The sequence below is a fragment of the Apium graveolens genome, chromosome 7 (assembly GCF_009905375.1).
Source record: "Apium graveolens cultivar Ventura chromosome 7, ASM990537v1, whole genome shotgun sequence".
In the NCBI taxonomy this organism is placed as follows: Eukaryota; Viridiplantae; Streptophyta; class Magnoliopsida; order Apiales; family Apiaceae; genus Apium; species Apium graveolens.
In genome coordinates this window covers 39681174-39691461 of record NC_133653.1, presented here as the reverse complement: position 1 = coordinate 39691461, position 10288 = coordinate 39681174, and the positions used below count along the sequence as shown (strand labels likewise).

Sequence of the window (10288 nt, the reverse complement as noted above, 5' to 3'; positions counted from 1 at the left end):
GCTCTTTTGTTTTTAGATTAACAACTTGTTAGTTAGATAGATTAATAGACACAAATTGTATTGCTTTTTACCTATTGCACCGGGTAAACTAAACTAATGTGCCTAAAACACCAAATAAATTAAATAATTTCTCACAGGGCCAATATGCCTAAAGTATCAAATATATTAAACCATTATGCCTAGAGTACCAAATAACCTATACCAATCCCGTGAAGGGCCAATGTGCCTAGAATACCAGATAAAATAAAATAAAAAAACAGAGAAGTATACAAATGTCATTATTATAATAATTTTCTTGTTAAGATATTTTTCTTTATTATTTATGATGGTTGATAACGTCATCTTCTATTGTAATTAAGGATAAATAATATTATAATAAAATCCTATATTTCTCTCTTTTTTCTCCGTGCATACTTTATCACTACTAACACCTGCTCTTTTGTTTTTAGCTTAACAACTTGTTAGTTACATGGATTAATAGACACAAATTGTATTGCTTTTCCTCATAACATGTGGTAATATTTTACCTTATCTTAGAAAGAGTTGTATCATACACATCATCTTTTTACCTGTGTTGCAAACTTAAAAGACTAATGAGAAGTTGTAAAACCTTTAATTTTTCCCACCCTCACCAATTTACAGATTCATTTAACACACTTTTTATCTGGTTAGGTATGTAGTAGCTGCCATTAGATCATCAAACAAGAAAATTTTCTAAAGTTCTACAGAATTATTATTATTATGTCAAGTTGACAAGCATGACTTTTGAAATGTTTTTGTCAAGTGGGAATTTAAACATGTACCTAGTTTCTTCATTCAACCCAATTTCAGGTCAATCATTTAGTAACTTTGTATAACTTATTATATTTATGTTCTTGATATTTTTTTGGTTTTGACATAAAAATATAGGAGGTGATATACTCTGTGTTCTGCTGATTGTTTCAGTACAAAAAAATATGGCTGATATTTACATAAACACAAGACTTGTTAATCTTTGCTATATCTTCTTGATCTTGTATACTCATGCTGTATTTTCACAAACTGTTGTTACCAAGAAGCTTATGCAAGGTGAGGTGATGAAAGATGGTCAGATCATAACATCAGATAACCAGGTTTTTGGTTTTGGTTTTTTCAGTCCAGTTAATTCATCTTTTCGATATGTTGGTGTATGGTACAATGAAATTCGAGATAAAACAGTTATTTGGGTTGCAAATAGGAACAAGCCCATTTCTGGAAAATCTGGTTTTTTAAGCTTTGGAAATGATGGGAATTTGAAGATTTCTGATGGGAATAATGTAATTTGGTCTACTAGTTCTTCATCGAATTCTAGCAATACTTCTATAGCCCTTATGGATACTGGAAATCTTGCTCTTTGTAGAAGTGAAGATATTGATGATTATAGAAAAGCTCTGTGGCAAAGCTTTAGCTGGCCAACAGATACATTTTTACCTGAAATGAGGGTTTATACAAAATCAAAAACACAAAATCTTCCTGTTTTTGTGTCTTGGAGAAGTCCAAGTGATCCTGCACCAGGAAACTATTCTATGGCCTTTGATCCACGAGGTGCACCACAGATAGTTGTTAAGGATGGGTCAAATCATCGTCTATGGAGAAGTGGCCATTGGAATGGCCAAATTTTTATTGGTGTTCCTAACAATAGGGCACGCTTTGACTCTGGTTTCGGGACAACTAATGATTACAATACTGGAGACATATACTTTACTTATACAGCTTCAAATCGATTACTATTAGTGAGATTTAGTATTTTATGGAATGGAACTGTTCACCAATTAGTTTGGGATGCTAGTAAGCAAGTTTGGAATGTGGCACTGACAGAACCAAGTGATGAATGTGGACAGTATAACAAATGTGGGAACTTCGGGTTTTGCAACATGAAGGATCCGAAAAGATGTAGCTGTATCAAAGGGTTTGCTCCAAAGTCTGAAGATGAGTGGCGCAGAGGAAATTGGTCTGGTGGGTGCATTAGGAAGAAGGCTCTGAAGTGTGACAAGAATGGTACAAGTGATGGTTTTCTGGAACTGCAGGGGATTAAACTACCTGATTTTGCAGATACTCTGACTGGAGATGTGAATGATTGTGAAGATAAATGCACAAAGAATTGTTCTTGCAGTGCCTATGGATATATAGATGGAATTGGGTGCATAGTTTATGGTGGTGATCTGATTGACATTCAACAAATTGAAGGCGGTGCCAATTCATTGAACGTTCGTGTATCAAATTCTGAACTTGGTATGGTTCATCTAGCCTTATTCTTTTGAATCTGAATCCTTTATAAAGCGGACATTACAGTGTTTAAACTAATTAGAGAGGACTATGTATCATTCCACGTGGTGGTTTAAAATTTTTTCAACACCTTTATAATTCCCCGTTCCCTTTCAGGAGGTAAGAAGAGTGTATCAAGTGCAGCAATAATAGCAATTACAGTAGGTGGAATAATTTTTCTTGCGATTTCATTCTTCGCTTTATGGAGATTCCGAGAAAAAATAAAGGGTAAATATAGTTCATGATTAATTTTAGATTATTGGGAATAACTTAAGAATTTTATATAATGCTAAAATTGTTTTAAAACTGAATGCATAGCAGTCTCAAGGCAGCAGGGAAGTTCATTGTTAACTGTCACAGGCAGAAGTCAAGACTCATCTGCTGGATTTTCAGGAGTCGATGAGCTATTAACTGATGGGAAGCAAGATACCGGACCACAGTTGCCATTGTTCAGCTTCACTTTTGTGGAATTAGCCACTGATTATTTCTCAACCAAGAATAAACTTGGTGAGGGGGGCTTTGGCCCTGTATACAAGGTATAAGCATAATGAATAATCTTTTCTTTTAGCATTTTGTAAATAAATTATATGTGAAAAATATGTTATCTGGAGGCTGATCAGTTGAAGTTGTCCAAATGAAAATGTATGTTCTCATTTTGAAGTGAAACGTCTAGTGTCTATACCTGTATCTTAGTGTGAAGCCTCTGACATTAGTACTCAAGGTGAACTGGTGAAGTAACGAGTAAGCGTAGCATAGCATGTTCCAAAATACATAAAATGCATAACTGATTTCTAGTTTTACAATTTTTTAGGGAATTTTACCTGGGGGACAAGAAGTGGCTGTTAAAAGGCTCTCAAAGTGGTCCGGACAAGGCTTAGAGGAGTTCAAAACCGAAATGATACTGATAGCTAAGTTGCAACATCGAAATCTTGTTAGACTGCTAGGCTGTTGCATTGAAGGGGAAGAAAAGTTGCTGATTTATGAATTCATGCCTAACAAAAGTTTGGATTCACTTCTTTTTGGTATGTATATTCTCCAAGCGTGCTAAATTAATAAATATTCCATAGATACATATATGTTTATGTTAATAAATTCCTCTTGTTGCAACCTCAATTTATATGTTCTGATGTATGCAATCTCAGATGCAATTCAAAGATCGCAACTGGACTGGAATAAACGATATGCAATCATCGAAGGGGTTGCACGAGGTTTACTTTATCTTCATCGAGATTCAAGACTTAGAATTATTCATCGAGATTTAAAAGCAAGCAATATTTTGCTGGATGAAGAAATGCAGCCAAAAATTTCAGATTTTGGAATGGCAAGAATATTTGGAGGGAACCAAAATGAAGCAAATACAATGCGAGTTGTCGGTACATAGTAAGTATAAAAGGTTTTTATCTTAACAAAGATATTGCATGATCTTATTACTAAGCACCAAATTATTGGAATCCATTCTTGTTATAATGCAGTGGTTATATGTCGCCAGAGTATGCAATGGAAGGCCTATTTTCTGTAAAATCTGATGTATATAGCTTTGGTGTGTTACTGTTAGAAATTGTCAGCGGCCATAGAAATAATTCTTTTCGCACACCTGAATTTACCAACCTTATTCGATATGTAAGTCCTATGAATTTATATCTTTTTTCTCTTCACATTGGAATCATCAATTTCTATTGGTGATAGTGGAATAATGCAATACTTATGCAATTTCAGGCATGGAATTTATGGAAAGATGGTAGAAATGAGGAGTTAATCGATCCTATTATTGTGGATGCATGCCCTCATAAAAAAGTACTCCAATGCATACATGTAGGGATGTTGTGTGTGCAGATGTCTGCAGCACAAAGACCAACAATGTCACAAGTTCTTAATATGATAGAGAGTGATAGTACTACTCTTCCGGTTCCTAGATTTCCGGATATGTCATCAACAAATTCTGCAGAAATGGACTCTATAATGCAAGATCATGATACTAATATATCCTCAACAGAAGTAACTGTTACAGAAGTGATTGGAAGATAGCAAAGATTACGGCTCGAATTCAGGTTGTATAATAGTAGGTGATTTTGTTGACATGTTTATGAAAGATATGGTGATTTTTTTTCAGATAAAATTTGTATAAAAGACCAAGAAATATTCTAGTTGAGTTTTGTACATGAATAGAAGCAGAAGAATATCCAAAAGCCTGTACAAGCAGCGGGTACAAGTCCGTTTCATCTTCCTCCACATGGGGCGGCTCGTCATTGTCCACAAGGGGCATCAATCGGCACATGCATCTCTCACTAAAGGTTGGTGAGAACACATCTTCCTCGTCATTGTCCTCATACCACGAGTCGCTTGATACGGAGTCCGAGAATATATTACTAACGTGGGAAACCGAATCACAACTATGATAAGAGTTGCTGTCATCACTATACTCGCTAGTCATGTTACCTATCACAATAAAATACAATTATATGACAATAATTGGCAATTATATGACAATAAAACATAAAAAAAGAAAGTAATGTTAAACACTAAAAATTTAAATCCATTAAAAGATTACAACATTCGGTTACAAATGCTACACTACTAATTATATTGCGATCCTTGAACATTTTTAAGATCTTTTGGTCTACTAGCACACTTTCTTTTATCATGGCCTTCCATTTGACAATAAGTGCATATTCTTGGCGGCTTCTCCTTTTTATCAATCGATTTTATGTGACTTTTGAAACGAATGTCCTTCTTCCTCCCTTTAGTTTGGGACCTAACAGGGTCAAGAATTGGTTGTTCATGAGCACTTGCATTTGGAGCATGCGAATTGCTTTCGTAAGATTTAATTCCATCAACGCTCATTCTTTCGAGAATTGGTATTTCTCGATTCATCACTCCAACGGCATAATCATACCGTTCCTTGGATGCAATGCTACTTTGACAAAAACTCATGGTTAACATTGTCATGCTATTAAATCGATCGGTTGAGGTCATCTCATGACTTTGTCCAACATCCAAATTGTAAGGCAACACACCATCAACTCTATTGGCATACATTGTCCACCTCCGGTTTATGTAATACGGGGGAATTTCCGAAACCCGTTTCTTAGTGAAGACCACCAATAGGTGTCTACAAGGTAGCCCCGAATGTTCAAGCTTTCTACACGTACACATTCCCAAAGAGCTTGATTTCTCGAATGCCACAAAATAAAAATTTCTTCTCGTAGGCTCGGATATGGGCCTATAACAACTATAGTACGTATAAATATCCCCCATTCCCTCCCCTTCTTCACTAGCTCGTCGGTCTTTTTCAACAAAGTATTTTGAAGACTCAACCAATTCATCTTGAAATCTTCTAAACATTTCCTTAGTGTAGATACAAGAAGCATGATACCCCAATGTTGTATGCAATTTCATGGGACGTTTTAGATTAATGGTGACATAATCTTCTTCCTTCTCCCTCATGAATTTCCTTGCCAATGTTTTTTGGGCATTTTCAATGAATTCCTTTAAACCCGTTGCCGAACTCACATACTTATCAAAGAAAGAATTCATCCCCTCACTCCTCGATGTACTATTTTGAAACGCCGAAAATGTGTTTCTAGTATATGCAGGAATCCACTTGCGCTTCAACTCATATAACCCATTTAACCATTTATGATCTTGCAAGTGATACTTTTCCACAAACGACGCCCATCTAGCCTCAAAAACACATTCAGTGAGAGATTTAGAAATGCAATGGTTGAAGTCCGTCTTGAATTCCGGATTAGCCGAATAATAATGAGCTAATTTCTCGGGGAATTAATAACCTTTATTAATAAGCGAAACCTCCTTTCAAATGATACTTGGTTTCACTTATTTTTTGGTACCACCACCTTTTGGTTTCACTTTTCATGATTCATGTTATAACTCTAACTCTAATTGTATTATTATTATCCTTTTTAATTCCTATATGACTTATAATTCTATATATACATATATACATATATATATATATTATTTTTACCCGTTTTTCTTTATTAATAATTTTTTTAAGTGATACTTTGTTTTCACTTATTTTTTGGTTCGATCACCTTTTGTTTTTTGTTTTTATGATTAATGGTGTAACTCTAAGTGTAATATTTTTATCCTTTTTGATTCTTATATGACTTATAATTCTATATGTATTATTTTTACCCATTTTTCTTTATTAATAAACGAAACATATTCACTTATTTTTTAGTTCCACCACCTTTTGGTTTCACATTTTATAACTCCAAGTGTATTATTTTTATCCCTTTTTATCCCTATATGACTTATAATTGTATATGTATTATTTTTACTCATTTTTAAATTTTTTATAAGCCATAATTTTTTATTATTTTTATGGGTTTGAATCCTATTTTTAATTATATTTTAAAATAAATAAGTTCATAAATTGTCTCAACTAAATAGGTTGCAAGAAGTATAAACCACGACCCGATAAATAGGCCATGTGTTTAAATTGAATTTTTTTAATTTGTTGGTAGAATTCCATTTTCATAAAATGGTATAAATATTATAAAAAAATTATATTTTGGTTTCACCACTTGAAAATAATAAAATTGTTCAATTCAATTGTTGTAGAACTCCAAATTATTTCTTGACAGGGTACTTGGTTTCATCTTAGTACGGTTACGCCATATTTTGGTTTCACCCCTATAGTTCTCTATCATGTAGAGTTCTGTTAGTCCCTCAACAATATAGCAAGAATTACAGAAGGGGGGTTGAATGGAATTCTTGAACCTATTTCTCAAAATAAAAGTGTTCAACTCGAATATATATAAAATGTTTTGATTAGTACAATGCGGAATAGAAACTTAATTGAATCAAAACATAAGTAATTAAAAAGAAGAGTCTTAAAAAACTTTCTGGTGGATTTAAACAATTCCACCAGAGATATATATTATATATCGAGAAGACTCCGTATGCAGGAATGCTCACAGCTGCTTACAAATTGAATTGCTGAGAATACAGGGAAATGCTGATGATTCTACTTACAAAGATTTCTCTATTTGTGTTTCTCAACATTTTTTCTATTTGCTACGTTCTTGGTATATATATTACCAAGATTACAAAGTCAAAAAGACTGAATAAATATAAAAACTATCAGTCTTAAGCTCGTCGTTCCTTAGCGTATAACACTAAGTAAGCTGCTTTTCGTCCTCTATTACCCAGTTAATGGGCTTCCACAGTAGATTTGTATACATCTCGACGGCTGTGCTCAGCTTTCACTGTTCAACTGCTGTTTGAAGTCTCTACATGATCATCCGTTGGATTCTATGAACATCCGTTGGATATATGATCATCCGTCGACTTTCTGAACATCCGTTGATGGCTTTATTGATCATCCGTCGACTGCTATATTAAACATCCGTTGATAGTCATTTGATCATCCGTCGATGGCTTTGTTAATCATCCATCGGTAGCTATTTTGGCACTTGACTTCATTTCACTTATGCATAATTACAAGACATCATTTATATACAATTAATCAACCTATTCTGCATATCTAGTTAACGTCAACATGACTTATAGGCTACTACATAATTTATACAAAGATGTATACAGAACTGTGCTACAGACTTATCATTACATAAGCTACTCACTCGATGGATAAAAAGTTAACATCCGTCGGGACTATAATGAGTTATCCGTCGGGACTATAATTCTTATCCGTCGAGTGCTACATTATTTCACTAAGTAAAATCCACTTAGATGTTTTGTTTATGAAATCATCAAGTACACAACATATGCACAACAATCTCCCCTAATTTATGTCTACTGGAATTGTAGTCATAAATTAAGAGGTACTTGATGATAACAAAACATCCTAAACATACAGCTTTAAAGATAAGTAGATAATACTGAAAGTGCTTCAAATAATCAAAGTATACAAGGTTTGGCTCACAGTCATTTCAAGATGCTCCTCTAGCCTAAGCAGATTTTTCTAGTTTCTTGAAGGTCTGGATCTTCTTCCAAGCTTTCTGTTATTTTCATCAATCTGATTTTGGAGCTGCCTGTGGAATTCCAGTTCATCAGATTCTGAGAGCTCTAGCTTTTCTTGCATTTCCAAGAGAGTCTCATTGCTAGAGATACTCAATTGGTCTTCTAACCTGAATAATCTTCTCACACCTTTGTCATCCATGAACTCCATCAGCCAGTAGGGCCTTAGATGCACTCTTCTCCCTGTGTATGGGATGATTAGAGTCTTTGGGAGTGTATCTTTAGCTCTAATACTCCTTAGTTCTTCAATCTTCTTCAATACTAGTCTTCTTGCAGTTACATTGAACCCAAAGTTCTTCTTGAATGATGAATAAACTTTAATCAGTACAGCTTGGCTCTCTTGAAGAATCCTGTGAAGTGGCCACTGAATCTCCCTTCCTCCTTTGTACTTGAACACTAACCTTTCAGGTAGGTTCCTGTATGCATCAATTCCCCTCACTTCATCCAGTTCATCCAGATAAAGATTTAGATCTGAAAATTCTTTGATGTCACACAAGTACAAGTAGTCTCCCCTGTTGACTTTGGGTTGAGCTTTAACTACTGATTTGGATTTGAGAGGTGACAGCTTCACTTTCTTGACTGCCCTTGACTTTGTCCTTTTTGGCTTGCTAAGGATTGGTAAGCTGAAGTCAGGAATTGGTATGTTATCCCACTCTATTGGCTCATCTTTTGGCACAATAGGTTCACCATGAATATTCCTGTAGGGATCCACCACCCTTATATCTTCAAATACCACAGAGGGCTTTGATGCTTGAGTTGTAGCTGGTGTGGGTTCCTTAGGAAATTGATCTTCCAATTCCTTGTCAACAATATCCAGTTTCCTTTTTGTTCTTCTAGCCAATTCTTTCTTCCTTGAGGATTTCTTCTATTCTTCAATTTTCTTCTTTGATTCAGCAGCTTCGGATGGTTGAGAGGGAATTTGTTGTGATGAATTAACAGCCTGTAGCTTGGCCAAGATAGCAATCTGCTCTTTTTTTGTTTAGTCTTCTTTGCATCTAGAGCAGCTTGCTTCTTTTCCTGCTTCAATCTGGCTTTTTCTTCTCTCTTTGCTTGTGCAAATTGTGGATGTCCAGCTACCACACAAATTTCCTTTCCATTTCTGAATATCTTAGGAATTCTCCTTTTTGAAGCTGAATCAGCTGGATCTTCATAGAAGACAATTGACCTTGACAGAAGCTTCTTCTCATCAGGCTTGGGTGTCTCATAAACATTGTCCAAGGGGTTCTTCAAAGATGATTTTGGATAATTTGCCCTTGCTTTTAGAATTGTTTCAGCCTTTGGAGACTTGATGCAGGAAGATTGTCCTTTTTCCAGATAATTCATGCTCATCTCATTCACACTGATTGGATTGACTTGAGAGTGATGGATGGCTGACTTAACTGGCTCCTTGACAAGTTCAAACTTTTTCTGTATCTCCTCATCAATCTTATTCCAGTTGATCAAACTCAACTTTCCTTTCTCAGCAACTTTTAAATTTGCTGCTGCTGCTTGAATTAGATCTATACCATCTGCAACTGGTGGCTTAGAGACAGTAATTGAAGGTACAATTACTGTGCTGATTTGTACTTGAAGTTTCTCCCCCTCACTTGGTCCTTTCTCCCCCTTACTTGATTCTCTCTCCCCCTTTTTTTTATCATCAAGTTGAGGAGTTAGGCCTTGTACTTTAGCCAGTTGCATGAGAAGATTTGTCTGAGTCTGTTGATTTTGAAGAAGGATAGCCACTGAATTCTCAATAACTTGAACTCTGTCTTCCAGCTTGGCCAGCTTCTTTTCAGAATCTGATTCTCTCCTCAATCATAGTAATAGATCTTGCATGGTACCATATGGCATGACTGAATCCAGCTTCTCAAAATTGTAGATCTTCAAGTCAGCTATATCCCTTTTTAGTTCATCCACACTCAGATTTCGTCTTAACTGTTGGATCTTCATGAGATGTAGAGAGTCTAGGTGAGCTTGAAGAATAGCCTTGGTACCAGCATCTGAAGTTTCCTGAAGGGCCTTT

General features: G+C 35.2%; 2 protein-coding genes across 3 annotated transcripts; one reads left to right on the top strand and one right to left on the bottom strand.

The window, feature by feature from the left end:
* Positions 1-559: 559 nt before the first annotated feature.
* LOC141671698 (G-type lectin S-receptor-like serine/threonine-protein kinase B120) lies at positions 560-4430 on the top strand. Of its 2 annotated transcripts, XM_074478014.1 has the most exons (7): positions 564-2250; positions 2401-2511; positions 2605-2819; positions 3095-3305; positions 3426-3663; positions 3756-3903; positions 4000-4430. In XM_074478014.1, the coding sequence occupies exons 1-7, from the start codon at positions 957-959 to the stop codon at positions 4306-4308; spliced, it is 2526 nt and encodes an 841-aa protein (XP_074334115.1). In that variant the 5' UTR covers positions 564-956; the 3' UTR covers positions 4309-4430. The 2 variants fall into 2 exon arrangements, with proteins under 2 accessions (XP_074334116.1, XP_074334115.1); XM_074478015.1 differs by lacking the exon at positions 4000-4430 and having other exon boundaries at positions 560-2250; positions 3773-3904.
* A 427-nt stretch (positions 4431-4857) lies between these two features.
* LOC141673517 (protein FAR1-RELATED SEQUENCE 5-like) lies at positions 4858-5817 on the bottom strand. Its single transcript, XM_074480267.1, has one exon. It carries the CDS (start codon positions 5815-5817, stop codon positions 4858-4860), a length of 960 nt encoding a protein of 319 aa, XP_074336368.1.
* Positions 5818-10288: the final 4471 nt, after the last annotated feature.